General features: G+C 44.1%; 1 protein-coding gene across 8 annotated transcripts in view; it reads right to left on the bottom strand.

Moving 5' to 3' along the window:
• The window catches only part of LOC126538715 (cytochrome P450 3A11-like), a 162,082-nt gene that overhangs the window by 22,297 nt on the left and 112,663 nt on the right, over positions 1 to 27,122 (bottom strand). For all 8 annotated transcript variants that reach the window (XM_055074914.2, XM_055074910.1, XM_055074911.1 and 5 more), the window contains 5 exons: positions 22,711 to 22,807; positions 18,705 to 18,757; positions 17,665 to 17,761; positions 15,896 to 16,021; positions 8,834 to 9,083 (listed from right to left, as the gene is read on the bottom strand). In XM_055074914.2, coding sequence (XP_054930889.1) covers positions 8,834 to 9,083; positions 15,896 to 16,021; positions 17,665 to 17,761; positions 18,705 to 18,757; positions 22,711 to 22,807 — 623 coding nt within the window. The remainder of the gene's footprint in view (positions 1 to 8,833; positions 9,084 to 15,895; positions 16,022 to 17,664; positions 17,762 to 18,704; positions 18,758 to 22,710; positions 22,808 to 27,122) is intronic.

Here is a 27,122-nt window from a genome sequence, read left to right as displayed (position 1 = left end):
ACCCAAGACGTGTGTTGTCATTTCAAGACATGAATGGGAAACCAACACTAAATCGAGCTGGTGGGCAACGCTGGAATATGATGCCAGGATGCCGCCAGAGCATAACATGAGGCTCACTTCGTGCCGCCTGCAGCAGGGAACGGTGATGTGTTTGGGTTATCGCCTATTAAAAGCATGCAGTACGCTTCCTAAACCACACATGCACTGAAACAGGTGAGTGAAGATGCTTATTGCATTGTGTTGGTGGTGAAAGCTGTAAATGGCAACGTGCAACAACCTGCAAGGAGGTTAACTGGTACTGGAATAGGAAACCGAGTGTGTGGCATCATTTTTACGTGACGTGGGCAAGCGAGTACTGTGGGAAAAGTGCCATTGCGGGCGCCTACAGCTATCGACCTCACATGTGCCTCGCACCTTTTCTTGTTTAGACGTATCATACGAATGCACTTTGGTCATATTCTGAACATTGGTGCCGAGAGATGGTGCTTTCCAGGAATGTATTAACCATTAAAAAAGGAAGCATAACTGTAGTCAGTCATTTTATGTGTTCTCAATCGCAAGCCTTGGCACCCAAGATATCGTACAAAATGGGATCCTTTTGTACGAAACGGAATCTGGCGAGGATGACTTCTGTAGCAGTTCCAACGAGGATACAGCTTATGGCATCAACTAGCTAGATTTGGCAGCCGAGCTTATTGCAAATAAAGGTGTATCTCAAGGTTTCCCGTGTTTCTATAAAGATGTGGCCTGACCTACATTTACATGATTATTTCTTATTTCTTGGCAAGTTCAATATGTCGGGGTCGACCTATATCCACGCTCAACCTATATTCAAGTAAATACAGTAGCTCTAATATCATGGCTCTGTGGTTTTGAGTTCTGCTGCTGAAAAGGAGGTTGCACACTGAATCCCCATTGCAATGACCACATTCTAATGGGGGCAAATGTAAAGAAATGCACACACTTACACTTATGTATGTACATGTTGCTACGGAACAGTATTTGCGACGACAAAGAGGCGAGCAGGGTAAGATGACGACGGCGATTAGAGGCTAGCACAGGCTGTTGCCTCTTGGCCAAGTGCGGCATATTTTCTTGTAAATATACTTGTATATAGCTTTTCTTCTGCGTCTTCCTACATAACATATCTGGTGCAGGTGGACGTTCCCTGTACCTCGTCACGGAGCTTCGCAGTGGACGGTACGTCGAGCCTTCCTTCATGGCTCCCGGCGACGACAACTCGACTCCGCCGGCTCCGATCCCTGCTGCCACTTGGACGACCTACATCACTCTCCCTGCTCACCGTGATCCTGGCGTATTCTCGGGCAAAGATGGGGAAGACGTCGAGGACTGGATCAGCCTGTACGAACACGTCAGCCGCAATAACCGGTGGGACCCTACTATCATGCTCGCCAACGTAGTCTTTTACCTCGGTGGTACACCTCAAATTTGGTTTCGGACTCACGAAGATGAGCTCACCAGTTGGGATTCACTTAAGCAAACGCTCCAAGACTTTTTTGGAAACCCCTACGGTCACCAACTTGCCGCGCAGAAGGCGCTTTCCGGCCATGTGCAGACGTCAACAGAGCCCTACGTCACGTACATTCAGGACGTCTTGGCTCTGTGCTGTAAAGTTGACGCACACATGACTGAGTCAGACAAGGTTTCCCACATCCTTAAAGGCATTGCCGGTGATGCCTTCAACTTGCTCGTTTTCAACAACGTGGCGACGGTGGATGCAGTTATAAAAGAGTGCCGCCGCCTGGAACTTGCTAAAAACCGACATATCGACCAGCAGTTTGCCCGTCTGCCCAACACCCCAGCGACATCTTCCTGTGCCGACGCTCCTCGTCCCAACAACTTACCAGAATCGTCTGGCGCGAGATCGAGGCCGCCTATCCGGCTGCCTTCGAGTCCAGCCCCTTTAACGCACCTGCAGTCACGGTTTCTCTGATCCAGGCAGTTGTGCGCCAGGAGTTCGAAAACATGGGTCTTCACACCATCTGCTCGGCCCATCGCCCTGATACCCACCCGACTTCTTCGATTCCGCCCCGTCCCGCATCTTCTTACCCACCACGTTTCCGCAACTCATCTGAATGGCGAGCTGCTGACGACGAGCCCATTTGTCTGCATGAACTGCAGGTTGTAAAATATGATTGCGCACCCCCAAGTGCAGGATTACTACTAGGCCTTGTGTTGCTTGGGGGACATGTCCCATCGACCAAACAATTAATCATAAAGAATTAACTAATCAATCAATTCTTGATGACAAGGAGAGCGCAATATGACCGAGACCAAGAATATGAAAAACATTGTCTATTATGAATCCAAACCATCTAGCCTGGCTACGTGCCCTAGCACTCAATTCTTGCAAAATTATGTATTCTACTTGCATTGTACATGTTTTAGCATGATGCAAACAAAATTAAGCCTTCACAGCATCAAAGGAGAGCAACTTTTCAACTTATTTTATTACCAATGCTGTCTAAGGTACACAGACGAGGAAAATTTATAAAAATGTTTACGCTCTTTTAAAGTTAGAACAATGCGTTGGAATTATACACTGAATTTCCCAGCTTGTCTCAGTTACATTTTTTTTTTTTTTTTAGTCATTGACTGCTCTTGTATTATCCTTCACGGGTTTCTACAAAATGGTGCTGTGAAACCCGGGAGCTGTATTAATCAACGACCGCACAGCCCCCAGGACTGACTGATGACGAGTCCACGAATGGATTCTCTGGGAAGAACAGAGTCAACGCTATCGGCGACCCTCATCCACCCAACGACAGTTCCCTGCTATAAGGAGGCCGAGCTGACTATGAATAGGGCACTGATCAGAACTACGGTAAGCCTCATTTTCGACAATATTGACGTGTCTTTTAGTGACTGAAAGCCACAACGGCTCAACTTCACCTCATGAGCAGCCGTATTGAAGTGCTTCAGGAAAAGCTTTATTTTCTAGACGAAAAGATCGACGTACTGATCTCTGACAATGACCTATATGAAGAATTTGACGTAATAGTTCTGCGGAAATCCGCAAGGTGGAGAGAAGTAATTAATAAGGGAAAATCAGACATCCACCCGTTCGTAGCAACTGCTACAAAGGAGCAGTTGTAGCAGTTGCTATGAATGGGTGGATGTCTGATTTTCCGTTATTAATATATGAAGAATATACTATTCAGGTAGATTACAGAGATAAAATGGTTAGACTAAAGTCTAAAGCCAGACTTGCTGTTGAGATAAGACTGTAAAAAGTGAAGATGTGTCACAGGTCACAGGAAGCAGAATGACGACCGTATCACTCTTGTGCCTTGAAGCATTGCAAGGCACAAGAGTGATTGCAAGGCACAATATTGCAAGGCACAAGCATTGCAATATTCTTGCACTAACAATATATTCAGCTTTTCATTCTTCCCGCGAGCAGTTCGCGATTGGAATGCTTTAGCCCAGATGTTAGTCGCACAGCCCACTGTTGACAAATTTGTTGAAATTGTTGGCACAACAGTACTGTCAATCACAACTAAATGATGTTATCAACATTGTCTTTATCATTGTATTAATTACCAAATGTTTTTGAAAATGTGTGATGTGAAATGATGTATGATGCTATCAATTGTATAACCATATGCTTATTCCTTCTTCCTTTTGTCTCTTTGCAAAACATCATATGTAATTGAAATAAGCTCTTTGTACGTTATGTTTTTACCATACTTATTGCTGTTAAGATAGGTCCATGAAACTCTACACTTACCAAGTACCCTTTTGTATTCTTATGTAAATGATTGTACTACAATGTCTACAGACCTTTCTAACCCACTCCTGTAAAAATCCCTGATGGCATTGACAGTATCACGAAATAAATAAATAAAAAATAAACATATACAATTGGTAAAAGATTGTAAACCGAAGCTACAAACTACGGCCGCATTGAAGAACATAGGAGAAAAGACAGCATAAAGACAAGACACCTTCATTGACACAGAAGTACCTACTGAAGACTAACTGTTGCGAGTAAAACCGGTAGTAACATGGTTAGTGACGTGGATGATATACTGAAGACAGCTATCAACTGATCATCTTGAACTTTCGAGACTCGTTGAAAGCACAAGGATGATGAAGAAGTAGCTCTTTTAGCCACAGGGATACCGAAAGAGCCTTCGTGCAGTGTGCAGAAGATGCGAATGATTCAAAAAGCAACATGTAGTTCAACAGCGTCTCTGATGAGCAGTCCAGGAGTCCACAAAGACCTCATTTTCATCGAACAGTCATGGTGCCATCCAGGCAAGGGAATGGAATGGATACTCATTGTATTGATGACCCTGAAGGCGCAAGCATGAACCGAAGCAAAATGAATTCCAGCCAGTACAGGCACCGGCAAGAGGAGGCCCATGGTCACTGCGCAATCAACGTAGAAGAGCATCTGGGCACTGCCCTGTCTGCCACTGTCAAAACTAACAGCTTAACTCCCAAAGAATCCTACGTGGCACAAACAACCAAGGTCTGACCATTAAGGGTATTAATGGCACAGATATTGCTACATGCGTGTGGTATTTCATTGTTCGAACGAGGCGCGTGGGTGCCATCACTCGAGAAAAGAGGAGGAAGAACAAACTGGGCTCACGCTATGAATCTGACCGGTCAGCGTTGCAACCGCTGTTGTAAATATAACTTGTATATAGTTGCTCATCTTACTGACTCGTCCTTTGCGTAACATTGTGGTGGAGGTGGAACGTTCCCCGTCCTCGACACGGAGCTCCGAAGCGGCCGCACCGTCGTCTTCTCCGCCATGGCTTCCAATGGAGCCACCCCGTAACCACTTACACCTCCGGCGCCAGCCACAACGTATGTTAAGGTTCCTAGTCTCCGTGATCCTGGGACATTCTCCGCCCAAAATGACACTGACGTCGACGACTGGCTCAGCATGTATAAGCGTGTTATCCAAAGCCACCACTGGGACCCTACCATCATACTTGCCAAAGTGATCTTTTATCTGGACGAGACACCACGCGTCTGATTTCGCACCCATGAGATCGAGCTCTCCAGCTGGGACATATTCAAAGAGCAGCTTCGTGACCTATTTGGCAACTCATCAGGTCGCCAACAGGCTGCGCGAAAAGAGCTTGCCACCCATGTCCAGCCATCGACCGAATCGTATGTGTACTATATACAGGAAGTGCTCGTGCTTTGCCGGAAAGTTGACGAGCACATGACCGAGGTTGACAAGGTGGGCCATATCCTAAAAGACATCGTGGATGACGCCTTCAATTTGCTCATCTATAACGACGTTTCTACCTTCGCTTGGCTGTTCTCCACGAACTTCACAACCTCCCCACTGCCGGTCACCTGGGTGTGTCACATATCTACGACCGGATCTTCTTTTTGGCCAGGGCTTGCTCACTCCGTTCAAAGCTGTGCATGAGAAATGCCAGCGACGCAAGACACCATGGACACTCCCTGCTGGGTACCTTCAACCACTCGACATTCCCTCAAAACCATTCTTTCGGGTTGGTTTGGACTTACTTGGCCCTTTTCCTCTTTCTTCCTCCGCGAACAGGTGGATCGCTGTGGCCACGGATTACGCCACGCGCTACGCCATCACCCGAGCACTTCCTACAAGCTGCGCCACAGATGTCGCCGATTTTCTTCTATGAGACGTGATTTTATTACATGGAGCTCCATGACAACTTCTCACAGACCATGGCCGGACATTCCTATCGAAAGTTATTGCAGACATCCTGCAGTCCTGTGCCACGAGGCACAAGCTATCCATGTCATACCATCCGCAGTATCGCCTGCATCGAGGAGGCATCATCTTTCAAGACTGCAATAACTGATTATGTTTTGAATTTATCACCTTAATACTAATAATTGTTCGAGCATGTATTTTTTATTTATTATTATTGTACCCATCCCCTCTGTAACGCCCTTCTGGGCCCTGAAGGTACTGTAAATAAAAAAAATATATAAAAGAATAAAAAATAATAAAAAATAAAACAAATGGCCTCGGGGAGCGTCTCAATCACACTCTCACAGACATGCTCACGAATTATGTCTCTTCAGACCACACTGACTCGGACCTCACTCTACAGTTTGTCACATTTGCTTATAATTCCTCGCGCCACAACACAGCCGGTTATTCCCCATTTTTCCTTCTGTTCGGCTGAGAACCAGCACTGCCCCTTGACACAACCCTCCCTGTTCACGCGGCACCGACCAGTGAATATGCACTTGACGCCATCGCCCGCTGTGCCCATGCAAAGGAAATTGCTCGTGACTGGCTTCTGAAATCACAAGAGTGTCGAAGGCGTTTGTACGACCGGCGACACCAAGGCGTGCACTTCCCGCCTGGTTCTTTGGTGCTTCTATGGTCTCCATCGCGTCAGGTCGGCCTGTCAGAAAAATTGCTCTCGTTACACAGGCCCATACCGAGTGCTTCGTGCCGCGACTCCAGTCACCTACAAGATCGCCCGTGACGCCCCATCTGCTTCCCAGTCCAGTGATATCGTGCACATTACACGACTGAAGCAGTATCACCCTCCCAGTCAGGACATTTAGGCGCTCCGGGACGTCGCTTCTGCCACCAGGGGATTATGTTACACGCATGCGGTATTTGATTGTTTGAACGAGGCGCGTGGGCACCATCACTCGAGAAAAGAGGAGGAAGAACGAACTGGGCTTGCGCTGTGAATCTAACCAGTCAGCGCTGCAACCGCTGTTGTAAATATAACCTCTATATAGTTGTTCGTCTTACTGACTCGTCCGTGTAGCAATATTTAGCAAAGCAAGGACAACGATGCATCAGAGACGGGATATCATCTGCACAGCATCAAAGCAGTGCAAAGACAGAACAAGGTGTCCATCTTGCCAAGTGTTTTGCCGACACTGCACATCTCTTGACGACGTTCACACTGTTTCAAGGAAGACCAAGCAACAACCACATATAAGCGCCAACTTCTAGTGTTCAACGTTGAGCAATGTTGTCTAACACTACTACGTGTGCGCACCAGAACTGACACTACGAAACAAAGCACAACTGTGCATTTGGTAAGACAATAAGGACAGGGTACCGATCCTGGTGAATACTGATCACAAGGCGAATTTACACAAACCAGTGAACAACGCCACCTGTGCTAGGTTTCCTTCGCATCAGCTGGCCCACTGGAACCTAACGATCATTTTTATATGGTGTAACCGGACTGTCTCTTTGCCGAGGAAACAAAAATAACGCTTCCTGTTGGGGCAGGGAGTGTGCAGAAACTTCTTCCTTGCTCACCTGCTATCATCGTCATTGTCACTGTTGTTCCATTAAATTGCCATGTTTGCTCACCAACAGCTCTTCATGTGTGGTCCTTCGTGGGTTTCTACAAAAGATGCGAAGCTTTCAAGGCATTTATGGCATTTCTAGATGTGGACATGTTGCCTAATGCTGGTGTCTGACATTGCTTGCTTCACAGCATTGAAGTTCCCTTTCCTCTTTACACTTTTTCGAAAGTATCCCTAGGCATTTCTGGTGGTCTCCTCTCACCACCACTTGCATTTACAGTGAAAAAAATTTTTTTAACGCTCCATCTAATTTTTTGGACATGCCCGATAATTTGGACGTCTTCGTGACACCGCCTCTACAACATAGAGCTGATGTATAAGGATGTCAGAAATTTCAGATGCTGAAATCATTCCAATTTTCTGGACATTTTGCCATGTATGCAGGTCCGAAATAGCATTAATCAAAGCTACCACTGCCACAATTTTGGTTATCTCACAGCATGGAGCCAGTGCTCTTGCACACCGATCCGCTGGAAGCCACAGCCATTGCAGCAATGCTACGCCTATCTGCTACAACGTTCACTACTAAGCTTCCTACTGTACAGTGCCATATTTTTCATTTAAAGCACTCGCCGCTGTCAGCAACGGCACCGACTCCGCCTTTGTTGTCCGCATGGATGGCCTCGAAGCGCGGAAAAATGTGCAAGTGTCAAGCGTTGCTTATGTCAGTTCCCGAAATTCAGCTTCGCTGCAATACAGCAGTCTCCTGTCACAGTACGAGTACCAATATGCCTAATAAGTGTATTGGCAGGAATAAGTGTATAGGCAAGCTATTTCGGATGTGCCTGTGGCAATTTCAGCCTCTTCATTTCAGCCAATTTCAGGGCAGTAAAGCACGCATTCATTTTTGCAGACTGCCCTTTTTTTACGTTTTCACGGCCCCTAGGAAGTCCGTAAAATCCGACAGTGACTGTGTCACAAGATTACCCATAAACATGTTCATGTAAGCGCATTGCTTGATATGACTGATACGTTGATGCTCGAGTCTAGTGTGTTTGACTTAGCATTTTGTGTGACGTATGCATTGTGTGCACTGCGCTTGAGAGACGGCACACTTCCATGTCAGTACATCGCTTGCCATAAATGATGCATTCATGCTTCAGTTTTTTTAAAGTGCTGTGTGCGCTGTGCTTGAGAGATGCAAGATGTGAGACTTCCATGCGTGCTGTGCTTCGAGCAACCCCTAGCGAACCCAGTATAGGATCTCAAGAAATCTTTACTTTAAAAAGTGACAGCACAATGTGTAGCAAAATGCTACACAAAGCATCTCCAATAAGCAGCACTTTCTTATCTTTGAGAACATCTTAAAAGCCTCCTACTTACAAGAATTCCTGTTAACTCACATTTGTAGAAATTTTAGCCAATAAACGAAGCGAGTACAGCTGAACAAGACACACCTAAAGCTAAACACACTTTCATGCTAGCCTTTCATACTAGAGCCATTTGCACACACAATCTTTCCAGAGAAGTAAATGTTAGTCGTTGTGAAAGGTAAGGTGACAAGTTTTACTTGCAAAGTACATCAGCCAGCCCTTCTTATATTCTCCCAGTCTGTCCTGGATCAAGGCCAGCAGGGTGTCAGCATCAGAGTCTCCTTGACTCAGCTGGATTCCAGTCTCAGTGCCAAATGCAGAGCGTGCGATGATGTCCATGGAGAGCTTCTGAAAGAGCTCCCGCATTTCTGTGGCAGCTGCTTCTTGCTGCTTGGCCGCAACAACCTTCATGAAGGTGTCAACGCAGTTTTCGACAAGTGACAGCATCTGTAATATATACAGAGCAGTGATTCTTGAGCTTGAAACATTTACTGTTCAACCCACGTCATAATAAAATTTTTTCCAGCGGAAAAGTGCACTAAATCAAAGATAACCATTTACCAAGGATTCTGAGGTTTACTGGTAAAAATAAATATGAAATACAGACTTCAATGATTTCTTAACCTCTGACCTCATTTGCTGTGACATCAGCAGGCTTTTACAGTGGACACTGTCATCTTCAAAAGCACAAACAGCTTGGCAAGTTTGCATGGTTGCACTCTTGAAAGCTGCATAGTTAAAGACGAGAGGCGCGTGCATTTCCGTCTTCTTAAGCTTGTCCCATTTCTAACACCGAGTTTTCAAGTATAACTGCCATCTTGCTTACTGTCTATTCATAATACTAATGAAATTCTCTACTCAAAAACAACTTCTTAGTGAGGTGTACAATGTTATCTTCATCCACTAGAGTATTGCTTGTTACTCTCTCCTAAATAGGTGCCTTGATGTCACCCCTGTTAGAGGCTGCGTAGGGTATGAGACCCCACACAAATTCTTGAGCATGGGTATTGTGCAAGAGCTCAGTGATATTAACATGTCCTGCTCCCAAATGTACATCACACAACAGGGAGACGAATTTGACCCCAAGTAGCAGCAGTGAGTAAAGTTCTGTTTTCCTCCACCATATGGTGAGAATGAAAATGAGGAGATGGCCTGACAATGTAGACAACCTAATAACGACCACGTAACATAATGATGACGGTGGTGTGACGACAGCATGATGAAAACAATTCACGGGCATGAGAATTCACAGCAAAGCCAGTTTTGAGTTAACTGTTATGCCAGTAAAACTCCCACTGACCACTGACTGACCGTCGACCACTGACCACAGCGTAAGGTGTAAAAGCACACAATGTGTGCAGGAAAGAGCAAGGCTGTGTGGGCTGCATCTATTGCTTTTACTCACCAATGCATTGCACAACATGCCAGTCCTTTGCACTGAATCATAGGTTTCCAATTTCTGTTTATTCAGAGAACTAATAAATTTGATGTGCCAAAGAAAAAAAACAAAGCAAGGATGAAAGAACAGGCATGGACAAGTGCTACTCTAGCCCCATCTCAAGCGTTCCTTATTCACATTGCATCCCCTACTAAGGAAGCCACCCACCTGAGGGTGACATACACAATTCGTTGGCTCCATCCTTTTTATTTAAGTTTATTTCATTATCATCTCTTCACAGCGCCAGTGGCAGTAATACAAGAAAGTAGATACTCTTTCTTGGCAGCAAATAACACAATAATAAAATAATAATAAATAAAAAGGTTGTTTCTTGCACTGTCTGTAGAAAGAAAAGCTTTTAAACAGCGGAGCTGCTTAGGGGCTTGCAATGTCTGTTAAGTGTAGTTGTTAGCACGCGTCAGTCACGTCAGGCGAAGGTTTCCCGCTAGGCCAACAGATCGCCCCACCACCATAGTGAGCGTCTGCAAGGGGGCGTGCTGCTCTAAGCGAGCTAGAGCGCGCACCAGGTGGTGGGAGAGGAGGAAGGGTACATAAGAGAGAGCACGCCCATTAGACAGCCTTTCAAGTTATGGACGCCATTGAACTCCAGCCCGTACTTGTTCCAGAAACAGCAGACGCCAAATGGCTAGAACTTCAAAGCGCGCTCGCCCGGGAACACCAGCGCTGACAAAGAGCGAATAATCCCTCGCTTCGCGCTAAGAGAACAGCAGCGAAACGCTTGTGGAGACAAGCAAACCCCGAAAAATCAGAAGAAAGAAGTGGAGGCTCAGCGCAGAACTGTGGTTCTCCTGTGTTTCCCTAAGAAACATGAAGCACAGATCCTAGCTCAACGCCACGACAGAGATGATAAATGACAAGATCGGAGTAATAATCACAAGCAACAAATTGAGAGGGCAATCACACAAAACCAATAATTACTCAATAAGAGAATAGATAATCATAACAAAAGATCACAGGCAAAGAACAGAACAGATAATCGCAAGAAAAGAACACACAGGAACGGATAATCAGAACAAAAGAACAGATACACAAAAGAAAATCACAAGGGAAACGCACGAGAACCACAGCTCCGCTGTTCCTTCGGATTTCCAAAGCGTGCAACTGGCTTTAATTTTTTGGTCGTGTTGCATGTGATGTTTTACCGCATTGACTCACAGTCTCTATTTATACTAGGCTTCAATTTTGATTCATGGCACTCCCGCATTTTTTTTCCTTCCTCTACATAGCCAAGACCTTTGAGCCAAGACTGCTCAACAAATGCGCCCACATGTTAGCATACAAGGACGACAAATGGTGCAGCAGTGCATCTCACTCTATAGCTACTTGCCTTTGTTTACTGAAAACATCTATAGGTTAGCTTTGTTTTGGTGCTTTGATTATAAATTAGGGAGTAAATACTAAAGGGATAAATTGTCAGTGGTCTCTAACAAGTTGGTTTAATATATTTAGCCATTCATAAAATGCGGGTCCATCAACAAATACTTTTCACTGCTAAGTAATCCTACAAGTGCCAAGTTGTAATGAAGCTTTAGAACACTAAGTTTTGACAATTCCCTCAGCACACTTTAAGCACACATTTTGTGCATTTACAGTACATGTCCTAGAAACAAATGTCTATTCCTTTAAGTTAATTCAACACAATAAAAGTTTCATTTGCATTAGATATCTGCACTAAAGTTTCAGCATTCCTGCTTGTCACGTTTCATACTCTGTGCCCTTATCTGTAAGGAATTTCCATTTTTTTTTCTATGACTAGTATTGTACCTATATAAGTGTTGTTTTTTCAATGACTATAAAGAAAACATTTCTTTATTATCTTATTATTATTACAGCAGGTGATATTTCTACATTTCAGACTTCCATGTTACCATACGTGCACTTTCTTACTTCTTACTTGCGACTGCTTTCATGAAATTGTCAAATTAATTATGGGGTTTTACGTGCCAAAACTGTGATCTGATCCTGAACTCCGGAAACTTGGACCACCTGGGGTTCTTTAATGTGCACCTAAATTTAAGTACACGGGTCTTTTTGCATTTCGCCCCATCGAGGTGCGGCCGCCGTGGCCAATATTTGATCTCGTGACCTCGTGCTTAGCAGCCCAACACCATAGCCACTAAGCAACCATGGTGGGTCAGAAATTGTCTTTGTTATCAGGATACTGTACTTGCACAGGATGCCCTAGTACTGCATCTGAAACTGCGAACATTGTCATCAATTTGATATTAAGGAAGGCGCGTGTAACCAGATTGTATGCATGAAGCACACAGCGTTGCATAATCTGAAATCTACATGCACACCAATGACTGCTTTGGAGTGTGCTGTGATGCACATATGAATATTGGAAAGGCTTGAGCCAGGGAATTTCTTTCAACGATTGTAGGACTGTGCTCACCACTATCACTCTCGCTTAAGTGCTGCTTTGGAGAGCTTGATTCTTGACTTTTTTTTTTTTTGTAGTTCCTCCTTTTTCATTATCACATCCTACACAGTGACAATTTTGCTGCCCTGTGTAAGTGAAAGGTGCAACCACGAAGGCAATTTTCACACAACTTCAAAAGCCGTTTTTGTCTCTTGGATGAACTCGCATTCACAAAAGAAGTACGCAGGGTGTCTACCAAGTTTATATTCCCAAATTCCCTGAGTTTCCTAGGTTTTCCCCGAGAGGTTTTGCAAAATTCCCTGGCTGACACAGAACCTTGTTTTATGCCAAGACAGGCTGACACCTTGTTGCCTGATGCTGTCACTCTCTAGTAATCGTACTAAAAGATAAACAAAATGACTTAATCCAGTTTGAATAGTACGGAGTAGCATTTATTTTATTCAAAAAGAAATGAGAAGGGAAGGCTTAGTGAAGTGCACAGCACAAAAAATACCTTTAAAAAGTTAGTGTAATTAGTGTAAGTCAGTGTAATGACAGAGTAGCTAAATATTTGAATAAATTAAAGTCAGTCATGCTATGTTTCTTCATAAAAATGATTAAATCCCCTGCTCGAATTACATGCACAAGTTATTCATTGGCTTCAAGCACAAAAAAGAAAAATAATATATGCTTCGAGGTTGATACCGACACGTTCCACGTCAAACATCACATAAAACACAGTAGTGCCTTCACAAAAGCAGTACTCTGTAACGATGCATATCGCTTTGTAGTAAAATGGAAGTAATTTAGGTTATCAGAATGTTCAATAAGCTCAATGTTTGTGCTCTATTCCTTGCTACCACTGCACAGAAATGGCAAAAATAAGCCACGTCCACAAATGTGGACAGCAGGACCTAAGGGGATGTGAGCTATTTCTATCAACTGATAGCAAGCTCATTGGTATGAGGCCCAAACATTGTCGCAAGTGAGATTCTCTCTCAACAGCTGATGGGTCAACCTCAACCGTCCTGACATACTCTCATCCTGCGCACAACGCCTGAGTGTTGCATTTCACTGCTTCAAAGAGTTTATTTTGCGTTGGATGAGGGACACCTGCCCCCCCCCCCCCCCCCCCCCCCCCCATCTCGGCGTCAGCCAACACTCTAGCTCCTTAAAAGAAGCAGCGGCACGCTTCCTTTTCTGTTCATTCCTCAATGCATAAGTCCTTTCTGTTGATGTCCTTCTTCCACCGTGCGGTCGTCCCACGAACCATTTGAAGGATCCTCTTGGTCAGTTTTACAGTCAAAGTCAGACTTTTCGGACTCCCTAGGGGCCGCCAAAACGTCCGAAAAATCAGGCAGTCCGAAAGAATGAATGCGTGACTTTTACTGGATTCAAGGGCTCAAAGCACCACAGGCACATCCGAAAAGGCCTCCCAGTACACTTATTAGGCATATAGGTGGTCGTACTGTGGCAGGAGATGGCGGGTAGGCGGGTGTACAAATAAGGAATACATACTGTGTCCCATGACAATTGCACCTTCCCACGCTTCACTGCAATACTTTCGCATATGCTTCAGCATGCACATTTCTGCATTGGGGGGAAGCTGACTTTCGGGACATTGTATTCTGCAACGCGCTGTGCTTTCCGAGCTTTGAAGCCAATCGCGAGGACCACAAAGGCGGAGTCGGTGCCGTTGCTGACAGTGGCGAATTCTTCCAATGTAAAACATGGCGCTGAACGGCAAGAAGCTTAATAGCGAATGTCGAAGCACTGGCCCAGCATTTGCCGCGGTAGTGGCTACGGCTGCCACCGGATCTGGCGCCGGTTCAAGGCGGTGAGATAATCAAAACGGTGGCAATAGTGGCTTTGATTAATGCCATTTCGGACCTGCGGTCACGACAAAAAGTCCGGAAAGTCGGACGGCGAAGCGTTCTTGCGTCCGAAATTTCAGACGTTCTTATACATTGACTCTATGGGGTACGTGGTGGCACCACGAAGCTATCCGAATTATCGGGCGTCCGGAAAGTCAGTCGTTGATTGCGCACTGAAAACTCCTTCAGTAGACGACACGGCATCAAAATACAATTCGTTACGATCCCTCCGTTACTCGAGCCTGCACTACCGTGACTTTCGTTCGCTTTCAATAAAATTACAGCTAATTTTCCCTGATAGAAGCACAAGTTCCCCGAGTTTTCCCTGAGTGTTTCCAGACTATTCAATATCCCCGAGAATTCCCGGTTTTCCCAGTTTTCCTGGTTGGCAGACACCTTGAATACAGTGAGGTATTGATAACAGTGACACCGACAGCATGTCAACAGATAAATGTCCACTGCCCGAGTCCACCAGCTATTACGTGCATTGTCATAACTTCCAGTGCAGTCCATAGTGCTCATCTCAATTCGAGAATGCACTAAAGTATTTGCATACAATTTCGTTATAGAGGCCTGCCTCACTATGAAAGGGGCAATGACACCACAGCTTCTGAAACAGCCTGAATGTGTTGCACGATAGCGATACCATAACAAAAGTGATTAGTAGTATTTGGTGAAAGCAGTCACCAGCAAAAAGTAAGACAATGATAGTTATTTGTTGTAGTCCCTATCTGGTTCATTAGTCACTGTCGTACTGCTGGGGTGGTTGTGTCCAATGAACAGTTTAGAGAGTGGCATCATGAGACGTGCAAAGGTATCATACTGCTCATCATGAAATGTTTCCAAAAGTAAAATGATGGCGAGAGCAGCGCGACTGCAATTTAACTTTAATACTGAAGATTAAGCACTGTATTATTGTAATAATAATTGTAATAATATTGAAGATTAAGCAAACACACATTTTAGGACCTTCAAAACACTATTGTAATATACTTCAGACAGGTCACACTTAGCAGTAACAAAAATCAGCCAATATGACGCACTCTCAGGCACATGGTTATAAAAATTTCTTCAGCATTCACCAAAAGCAGTGGCTGTCACTTAAATTCTTGCTAGTTTGAACTAAACATCCAAAAGAAACACAGGTGATGTCAGAGGTGCCATAGTGGTGCAGTGGACTCAACATTAAGTCTGACCATTTGGGGTTTTGTAATCATACAACCAAATCTCAGTACAGAAGCATTTTTGTGTTGTGCCCCCATTGGAGTTCTGCACTGAGACTGAAAATCAAACCTACAAAATCGTCCTCAGCAGCAATGTGCCATAGCCACTGAGCCACCACGGCTAGTAAAAAATGACTGTACAGAAGACGCAAGAGAATTTGAAACAACAAAGCAGATGGCACATATCTTATAGAGCTCTGCTAAAGAAACACCACATTTATGTCATGCTACTACATCCCATTCCTTACACTTTCAAGTCCTTCTTTCTTTCATTAGTATGTTTCATGATAGTGCTGTCATTAGCAGGGAAACAATGCACGGCTCTGCAAAACAGTTCTCACTGATTTCATGGAGCTCGATTTGAATGCAGGCGTCATGAGGCTGCGCATTTCCTTCCATCGCTCGCTCGGTGCATTGGTGAGACTTGTCCTGGCGATGCGGTGGTGACGCGACGCCACGGACACCACCTGCACTGGCCCGTATGCAAGCGAAATGCATAAGGAATGACGACATGCAAATTTTTTCACCTGCTATGACACGTCAAGATGGCCATGTAAAAGCGCCACAGGCCATATTTAAACAGGTTTTGAACATCCCCTAAAGAGCAATGAACAAACACATTCTATAGGTAGGTTACACATTTATGAACACCTGGGACAGGTAATGATGATCTGTGCAGCAGACACACACAGGGCACTGTTAGAGCGCAATGCTGTTGCTCCCTGGTGGGAATTCGACCTGCTAGCAACACGAGGTGACAGGTGCACACGCCACTGGCCTATCAAAAGAAGTGATCACGAGCAATACAAGATGCCGGATTGCAAACCTAAGCTGCAGCAGACAGTATGGAGCGTGATCAGCATTTGAATTGATGGAAGACAGCTGAAATACCAACAGCTTCCCGGTGAAAGAGAGAAATAAGATTTCTCACTTTCACGAGGCAACGTACGCAGAACAGCTGTTTCACTGCTCCCTACTAGTACTGCTATAATCAATGCAAAAGTAGAGTCAAAGGGGTTTCAATTGACATAAACATCATATACTCCCAATAGCTCTGCTGGTAACTGGTCTTTCTGAATAATTTTATTCGGTGGCCTATCTACGTCACTGCAATGTTTTACGAAAGCTTGACAGACAAGTGTGACTGGGTCCTGTTAAAAAATTTTGCTTCCCACCAGCTTCTGCAACTCAAAGCATCAGTACACTTCAATACACCCTGTTCAAACACTCTGACATTTCACACTTGCTCTAAACTGTTGAATTTCTTGAACGTTTTCAGACAGCAATAGCAACAATAAATTCATAATGATTATAGTTGAGGTATGCACTTCGATATATATATTTTTTTTCAGTTGTCCAACATGCGCTTTCCTGTCAGTGCTGCTATTAATGCGTTCTAATAGATTTGCATCAGAAGTCTGCAAGAAACTTTTTCCCCTTTGAAAACAACGTACAATTGAAGATGGGCACTACATAGAGCTGAGTGCTGTGTACTGAGATGTGCGCAATGGGAAATGAAACGCTGTGTGTTATCTCAAGTAAATGTGCGATCATGAAAGATGACCCCTTACTGCATTCAGAAAATTTGAGGATCTTTCGAAGGACTTAACTTTAGTCTAACACAAGATGAGCAAATTTTGTATTCAAAAGCACTGCTGAGCACACTGCTTGGTAACTTTCTTGTAAACTAACGATTCAGCTGCTGTTTTGGCATTCCACTGGTACTTTAGGAAGACAGACACAGATGCACACATTTAGGAATGTTGCTCAGTCGATTTGTACAATGTAGATGCACTTGTTGTTTAGCACAAAGCAAAGAAGAGATTGCCCTCCTGTTTTTTTCACAATCACACATCGACTAACAACAAGAAAGTGTGCATAAATTTCGCTATCAGGTTGCAGGATGTCCCTTTCAAGGCAAGCTTTCTTCACTTTTCCAACACGATGCATGCATGAAGCCTATAATATTTTAGGAGCCTGACAAGACCACCACTCTATCCTTAATAGCCTATCCAGGAGGCTATATTGAACATTCATTGCACACTCTATTAAACCACACTCCACCCAATTTCCCAAAATGACTGTTTGTGAAAACCTCACAGATACTCACACCACGGCCAGTAAAGTTTCCAAAATCTTTGACTTGAATCTTTCGAAGCAATTCTGTGTTCTTCACAATTAGAACTGGCGTTCCACCATTATAAAATCTGCAACAAAATTTATGCACATATTGGTACAAGCTGGGCTTCACATTAATGGAAAGTTTAGTAGAATGCAAAATGCTTGTGTTAGCATAAACATGCAAAACAACGCTAGCACTATTGGTGTGCTACAGAGCACAGCACAATCTAGTTATTTAGAACAGTGGAAACAAAGAGCACACGAATACCAACAATTCCCAATTGTAGCACAACCTACAGTAAGTGTTTACAAAGTATAAGTAAACTAAATGCCCATTAAATGTCAACCTTAGTAAATGCTGTATCCCACATTATCTGCACAGTGACGGCCATACTTTGCTTTCCCACAAATGATAATCGTCAAATGCAGGCTGTGGTATCATCTATACAAAAACAAAGTACACAGAAATACACTAACAGATCGAGCAGCATGCGCTGCCAAATCTTGGAGGTTATGTACAGCTAGCATGGCCTGTCTTGTTAAGCCTACAGTACCGAAAAATTGGGAACATATATCAGAAACAGCACTCCATTGTCACCAATATCTTGATGTTGAAGCATCATGGCACATCTCTAAACAAATGCGACCATCAGATGGAAAGGAATGGGCCATACAGTGTAGAACAATGACTCGACAGATCCGAAGTCGGTGGCACCCACATTGACAAGCTCCACCATGTTCCCAGTGCAAGGCTTCCCTTACAGGCATTAGCATTGAATGCTAAATCCCTAAAATAGCACGCACAAGGAAGGGCCCTAGGGTCACCTGTGTACTGGGAATGCACAGTGTAGATCATGCAATGCTAACGCTAAGTCCTTGCATTTGCTGCTCTACTAATCTCCCTCTACTATTAACTGCATTTATATCCAACATAAGCAATGCACCAGGGCTTACCAGTCTCATCAGACCATACAAAAAGAAAGTGTTATGCACCGACCACTGCTACATTCAAAGGGAAGAAATATTCACCCCACAATATCACCGAACTTCTTGGTCCATTCATCAAATGCCTTCACAGATCCCTGCAATGACAAGCAGATCATGTGAACAAATCTTCCTGTTAGGGTGCAAACTTAATTTTAGCTCCCTCAGAGAAGTAGTGTCATCAAGAATGTATAGTTAACCAAAACAAAACCTAATGCCACATGCTGCACAGCTCCAGTAAAACAGTCTGTTCACAGATATCAATAACCATTAGAGACACTGACATGATGCCATTCTTTCTATACCACTCTCAACATGAAACTGTTAGAGCTATTGAATATACAAGAAAATTAACCCACAATGCTATCATTTCTTTTTACACTATAATTTCTTGCATCCAGCTGTGAATTTTTAGGCCACTAATGTCCCAAACAGACTAGGTAGCAGTTTAGACCAGTCACTGACCGTGGCAGCTTTGTACAGTTCCATGAGCATACACAACATTGCCTTCCGCAAATGCAGCATATTTTAGCGATCAATATGCAAAGACAAAAGAAGATATGTAACAAGTCTGCACTAAGCAATGTAAAATGTTCCCCTCAGAGCATCAACACAAACAAATGGTTCATGTTTCTGCCGGAATGCTATCTCCAATTCATATCGATAATTAGTCATTATTAAAGAGGTCCTGAAACACTTTTTGAGGATCGTAAGAAAATGCTCCCAATCTGTACAAGAGACTCCTGTGAACATGTGAGCCAGAATTTATTGCACTGCATTCAGCATGGAAGTTACAACCTAGCATCAAAAACAGCAAAAAAATCACTTGCTCTCGCTTCCCCAATGTCGCCGTGCAGCGTCATCGAAAGCAGCTGGACCCACCAAGAGCTGTTGGCTGATTTCGTGATCACGGAAACATTATCAGTAATACCTAATTGCTAATATTGAGTTAAGTAAGTGAAACATCTATATGTCCACAATCACAAAAACAAAAAAAAATAATAATTTCATCTTTGCACTGCCCATCTACGCACTGCAGTTGTGTGTAGCTGCATCTGCTGTGCATAGCCTCTGAGACAGCAGCGATGCGTCGTGCAGCATAATCTACCGCTGCCGACATGAGGTGCCGCAACAAGCCCTTTCGCCACCAAGGCATTCAACTTTTGAACGGGGCTTTGCCCCCTTGCTTCCTCCCCTGCATAGCTGCCAGCACACTACCAGTACGCAAAGACAGAAAGCCGTGTATTGGTGTGATAACTTCACTAATAATTCCAAGATTCTAATAATTCTTGTGACATGACATTTGTGCGACGTCCTTCGATAGTGAGGTCGTTATATGATTAGTGAGAAAAGTATTTCAGGGCCCCCTTAATGAGCCTGAGGTGAGGCTATGATTGCCTTGGACATGTTGTAGCCAAAGCTGTCCTGTTCCACCCACCTTAGTTTATTTATCAACATGCTGCAGCCACATGAGCCTCTAATAAGAAACCTCAAAGGAAAGCACACGAACACCAGCCAACTTCCCCTAACACTAAATCCTTAGAAAACGTAACGGACATGGCAGCATTCCATTCAAGGAGAAATTATTTAATATTTAGGTAATATTACCAACCGTCATGAATTTAACACGGAAGTACCGACTTTCGAGTAAATGTCCCAAGTCCCGACTTGACTATTTCAGGATGGGCGAATGTCCCTACCGTTTCTTTTTTTTTCTTCTTCTTTCTGCTGAGTGACAAAGAATGAACTTCCCTTTTATAATGCCCGACAGCTCAGTTGTACATTCTCTTTTGTCGTCTGTCACGCTGTCATAAACACAAAGGCAGTTCCATTTCTGCCCACGTTCCTAGCATCGCCATTAAGTTCTGTTGTGGGCCCTAGCCATTTAGTCCACTTGAAAGTTGGAAGTCCTGTACTAAGCATCCTATCAGTGAAGGCTTTCTCTCTGGCTGCTCTGGTACCCATTCAGGAAAGACAGAAAAAGAAAGTGCCTCAGGGACTGATTGATAAGGCTTAATGTCCCAAGAAACCTGGGCTATGAGGAAGGCCGTAAGGGTGGGCTCCCAATTGATTTTAACTACCTGGAGTGTTAATGCAATTAGCATTCATCGCTTACTTCAGACATTTCGAGCCCGCCCGCCCATCTCATCGTCCTCATGCCATTATCGTCATACAGAATTTGCATTTAATCATTGTCACTGCGTCCACATCATACAGTCGTCGTCGCGCCACCATGCTCATGGGCGATCTTGTCAAGCAAGTGCCACGGCAAAGTGGGACAATACCAAAATATGTCTCGTATAGTTAAAGTAATGGAAGTCTCAGACTGATCAAGACAAATGTTCAATAAATATGACTTCAGAAATACACGTCACTACACTGCTTGAATGCTAAACGCATTACAATCGACAGTTATCGTGTGATGGGTTCTGCCGTAACTTTTTAAAAAGGCATTGAAGAAAACTGGACTCTAAAGTTATGCATTTTCAAGTGTGCTCAGGCATAGTAAATTTTTTCTTATCAAACATAGTCTATATTGCATACGAATGAGTATGAAAAGTTCCAAAAACATTTGCTGCACCACAACTGCCAAAAATATGAGAAAAATGCGTGAACATCTGTGACGTCATACTGATACACCAGCACAGACGTTTCGGTGTAAAATTTTAAAGACTGAAGTTTTGGATTCACTTTCTTCTGTAATCAATCTTTTAAGGTGAAAGTAGCGAAATTAAGAGTTTCTAAAGCTCACTCTTTCTGTCTAAAGCGATTCAGCATTTCTCTATAGTGTTACTGTGACATGCACCCAAATTGCAGTAGACAACACCATTTTGCTTGGTGCGGGCTCCCTTCCCAGGCTGTTCACACCTGACAAAAGCCAAGCATCCAAAAAGGGGGACAGCAGTACCCAGTTGTTACTACTGGTTTACAGGCGGCAGCCGGCTTTGAACCCACGGCCTCCCACCAGCAAATGTTAAAACTCAATTACAAGGTCAGTGCCATCAGAATTCTGCCACTGCAGCGGGGATGCAAACCCTCAACATATCATGCTCAGCAGAACGCCACATCAACTGACCAACCACAGTGGATCTCCAGGGCAGCCTGCATCTTGAGCGCAGAAGGAGGTCAGGTCTCCTGTACTTTTGATAGACGTACTGTAAGTAACATTTCTCCCAACTATTACTTGCAGAAGAAAACATAGTGATGACTTGAGAGCACAACCACCAAGAACTTGCACTAGGCTTCAGTGAACTATTTTAGCCAAGCTTACCTTTGGTATTTTTTGACATTGTATTGCTTTATTCTCCGAGATTTATCATCTTGTCCTTCCGTTCCTCTTTCCTTCCTATCTTCAATTTCTATCTTTCTGTCTCCTTCCTTTCTGAAGAGTAAGCAGGCATTGTACCCTTTCCGGTGACAGCTGCCAGCTCGCTCCCTGCGTTCCCTTTCCTGTCTTTCAAGTGTATAAGTTTTCAAACCAAGCAATAATAATAATTTGGTATTATCACACAATGATGCTGTCCAGCCAGTGTTACACAACATAATTGTACTCCAGCTGAACATATCACAGGTAGTGCGGTCAAACAAGCACTCTCTGTGCATTAGCATCACATTTATTTAGCCTTTTCTTTTAAATTCAAGCTTTACACACACACGCACGCACGCACACACACACACACACACACACACACTGCTGCAAGGTGCAAAGTAGCCCAATTTTACTTGAACTTTTAAAGAAGAATACCCCGCCTTCCCATTCATCCAGTAACAACCACTGAAGACATCTCATCTTCACACACTTCACTGGCTGTTTTCCTATCCAAGACACTTACTGAATATAGTGCCTACTTAATTTCTGCCTATTCCATATTTCCCTCTCTGCTGTCAAGGACGAACTTGTCAAATGTGATGGACAAAATGAAGTAACAAGTAATGTAGTTTCTGCAAACTAGAGAAAAAGCTACACTCATCGTGCATTTAATGTTGCACAACATAAAAGCCCACTGTCTTCCTTTGAATGTAGAGCTAATATTTTATGCTTATGACTTGCCTTATTGAGAATTTCTGCAGTGTTTCCTGAAAAGAAGCTTGGTTCAGGTCCCGGAATTCCTAATTCCTTAAACAAGAGGAACCGCTTTCGCCGTCGCCTGAAAGGAGAATATGCCAAAACACTTCTTTTCAACAGAATTCGCATACAATGAAATACAATGGCAACAAAAGGCAAGCTTTTAAACTCCACACTGAGGGGAAACATTAATAACACAGATTAAGATGCTACAGTTTTTATGAGGCTGGCTTAGGCTGCAAATGCCGCTTCTCGGCATGTGGAGAAGGTGCTGATTACGAACAGATTAACTGCAGAGAACCGCAGACTGCCATCCGACTCTAAAAGCATCCAAAATATTGTTACGGAAGGATGAGAAAAGTGAGAAGAAGACGAAGGTCGGAGACACTGGCTGCTGTGGCTGTTGGTGGTCAGCCACCTTAGCTATTCTGACTCATCCTGTATATATATTATAAATATAGTTTTTATATACTCGCAACATCCCCGTAACATATTGGTGAGAGAAGCGGGGTACCACGGCTGGAAACGGAGCTCCGCAGTGGACGTTGCATCACCGTCCACACCATGAATGACAGTTATCACTCGGGATCAACGTCGTTGCCGCCTACAACGTCACCGTCGCCAGCTATGTCACTGTCACCTTCGGTTGTCATTGTGCAACCCAAGGATCCTGGAACTTTCTGCGGGACCGATGGTGCCGACGTTGAAGAGTGGGTGGCCATGTACGAACGCGTGAGTGGAATCAATAGATGGGACCCTACGCTTATGCTAGCTAACCTGTTGTTCTACCTAAGAGGCACGAAGGGCACGAAGAGGAGCTAACCAGCTGGGACCAATGCAAAGAGGAATTGACAGAGTTGTTTGGCAAACCAGCCAGCCGTAAAATTGCCGCAAAGCAGGAAGTGGCCTCCCGTGCCCAATCCCCCACGGAGTCCTATGTCTCGTACATCCAGGGCATGCTGGCACTTTGTCGTAAAGCCGATCACGACGTGACAGAAGCTGAGAACGTCGGGCACGTGCTTAAGGGCATTGCTGACGACGCTTTTAATCTGCTCATGTGCAAGAGCTGCTTTACAGTCAACGCAATCATTAAAGAGTGCCGACAATTCGAGCAGGCCAAAAGTCGATGCGTCTTGCAACCATTCGCCAGACTTCCCAATACTGCCACAACGTTGACGTGTGAAGATCAACCCGCAGAGCAGCATGCATCGCCATCAGAGGATGTGGTGCGAATTGTTAGACGTGAACTGGATGCAATGGCACCCGCAGCTTTCTGTTCGCGTAGCCCTGATGCTACCACATTTTCAGTTCCCCTCGTACAAGCCATCGTTCGCCAGGAACTTGAAAACATTGGTTTACAGTCTGTATGTGCTGTTACCAATCCCAGAGCTAACGAACGCCCTTTTACTATTTTCACTCCACCCCGACGCTTCTCTCCACGTTATCGCAACCCAACTGAGTGGAGAATTGCGGACGACCAGCCAATATGTTTCAGTTGTCACCGCATTGATCATGTCGCCCGATACTGTCGCAACTTGTGGCCCTTAACACCTTGCATTCTGACCAACCTGAGCCGTTTTGATGGAAATGCCCGCAATGTTTCGCCCACCGCCGAGTCAAACAGCGCCGCCAAGTCTGCTCGGAAAACATGGCACAGCCGCTTACCATCGCTGTGCGGACACCAGTCTTGTTCACCGCAAACACGTCGCCAATCTTCCCGTTCGCCGCAGCCATGTCGCCTTTCGTTCCCTGCGGCTTTAGGCCGCACCCTTTCGGAAAACAAGGAAATGCAGCCCTCGGAGGTGGTGCTGCATTGCCGACTACTGCAGCAAATCCTCTGTCTGTGCCCACGAGAAGTGTAATTGACGTCAAAATGGCGTACCTGTCCAAGCACTTGTCAACACTAGAGCCAACGTATCTGTGATGAGTGCTACCCTACGTAGACATTTAAAGAAGGTCCTCACCCCACTTGCCCATGAGAAGGCAAGATGGGTGTAAACTCGTCACAAAAAAGGAACTTTCATGCTAGAAATCACACGACTGTTGCTCATGATCATTGATCGTGCCATGCATCACAGGACACTGAACCAGAGAGCCTTATCTTCACAGAGAAAGGACTGGAATGGTCATACCCATTCACTGACCACTACAAGATTACTAAAGATGTGAAGCAGTTGAGTGTTCTAAAGCAAGGCAAAGTGTAAAGGCCAGTGGTGTGATTAATGCATTGCCATATTACAGCAGGAGTGACAAAAGACAAAAACCATATAGGATGTCTTAATGGTCTGGAAATAAAATGGCAGCATGTTTCCAGGGCTTATATCTTCAGCTTTACAACATACAATGCAAATTAAATGCTAACAGAAAGCTAGCTTTTAAACATCATCGAAAGCACAACTTTAGAATGTAGAATTAGGTGGCTAATTATATGAAAATCATTTATCTACTCGTTTATCATTTAACTTTGTAATCAAAAGACCAGTAATAATCATTAGAACTACAATGGGCAACTCTGTAGATCTTATTTATTCATTTCATGTGGTTGCATTCAATTTCTCTGCGCTTTCTGTCATGTGCGAGACAGTTCAGTTTCTATGAGAACAGAAAAATTATTATAAATATGCAAGAAACATAATATCAAAACACAATCTAGACCAGGCAACTAAGAAAGCTGCTACTTATGACATCATTAGCGGCATAAGGGCCATGAATGGTAGCACTCAATGTGACACCTCGACAAACTATGTTTAGATATAGGCAAATTTAAATGTTGTCGTGCCACAGTGTTCACCTTGTCAAAAAGTGAATTAAGAAATATTTGTCTGTGGATACCCCATTTCTGTTGAAATCTTCACGCTAGAGACAAGTTGAGCACAATCTCTCATGGCAGCAAGAGTCCTAGGCATTTCATAGCGACGCCTTTTTCGATGCTAATGCCTTTTCTTTTTGCATTCATGAACGGTCAGAGCAACACTCCAGCGTGGGCAAAGCGTTGCTCCTGCAAAGATTGTTTAAACCCCTCTGTGCCTTGGACAAGCTGGGTTCATCCCCGAGTTTTGGGGAAATACGACAAGCTCAGCTCATGGACAGTAATCTACATTTTCTAGCAATGCCATGGACGAGCCCAGTTACGGCTCAGTGCTTTGTCACAATTTTGGTAGATGGCAGCACACAATCCATGGAACAGTGCAAGCCGAAGTGAATTAATTTTTTTTTCGAGGAAGCAGAACGTGTCACAACTGGAATCTTTAAAAATGATTTCGCTATTTTTGGCCAGAATTCTGTATAATAGCGTGGCACGGAAGGTGCTAAGGGCAGCTTATGATGTCAGCTTCGGCATTGCTGACTCCATGCGGACGTCATGAGCAGCACGCACAGAGTGACTAGCATAAGTCATTCATTCAACGACATGGATTATGAGTATGCAAGTCGATCTCTAGAATAATTTGCAAGAAAACTATGCATCTCACAGCTGCAAGCAGATAGGTTAGAAATTAAATTCGCTAAAATGTGGGTTTCAATGTCCTAAACTATAGTCAACGAGTTATATGAAGGGGCACTATAGTGGAGGGCACCAGGTTAATTTTGACAAGCTGGGGTATAACAGGCATCTAAATCATAATAATCACGCGACTGTCTTCGTATTTTGCCCCAATCTATATGTAGAAGCCACAACACAGAGGTCAATGCCTTCCAAGTAACTTACTCTGGCAAGTTATAGCGATCCTGTTGGTCAAAGTATTGTTACTGCAAGTGATCAAAGTACCTATCTGTCCGACACTTTAATTACTGACAGCGTCAACTGGCTACTCAGAAATGTAATGCAAAAGGATAGAAAGTTGGGCGAGTTGGTACGGTAACATGATCTTGGATTGTAGCGCGAAGTGACACGGACACAGACGGTCCTGTCTGCTTCTAGTCTGTGTCCATGTCACTTCGCGCTACAATCCAAGATCATGGCTACTCAGCCCACCAAGCTGATACTACGAACTTGTCACAGCTAAACACGTTTTCACTTTTCCATATTCTGTACATTTTCACAAACCATGCAGTGCTTTGTTTCCCGTCTCTTTGTAGCGCCACCAGATTAGCACTAAGTGAGCAACTTGAACATGGACAACTGAAGACTGGGCAACAGAAACTAACACATTCAGCGCATACAATATGATCCAATTTTTTAGGGGGCAACTAATGCATAGTTAAGCCAATGTGTGTGTGTGTGTGCATTCACTATGCCCCTTATTGCCATACATAGTTCAGCTGCAATTGATGGCGGAAGATAAACAGCGTTTGCTTTAACAGTGGACCACTTGTCTATAAAAATTCATTGCTTTCATTTCGTTTGATCAGCTTCTATGAGAAACGTTACAAAATATTCTGTGCTACGTTCTTAAGCA

The sequence above is a fragment of the Dermacentor andersoni genome, chromosome 8 (genome assembly GCF_023375885.2).
Source record: "Dermacentor andersoni chromosome 8, qqDerAnde1_hic_scaffold, whole genome shotgun sequence".
Lineage (NCBI taxonomy): Eukaryota > Metazoa > Arthropoda > Arachnida > Ixodida > Ixodidae > Dermacentor > Dermacentor andersoni.
This window is presented reverse-complemented; position numbering and strand designations above follow the sequence as displayed.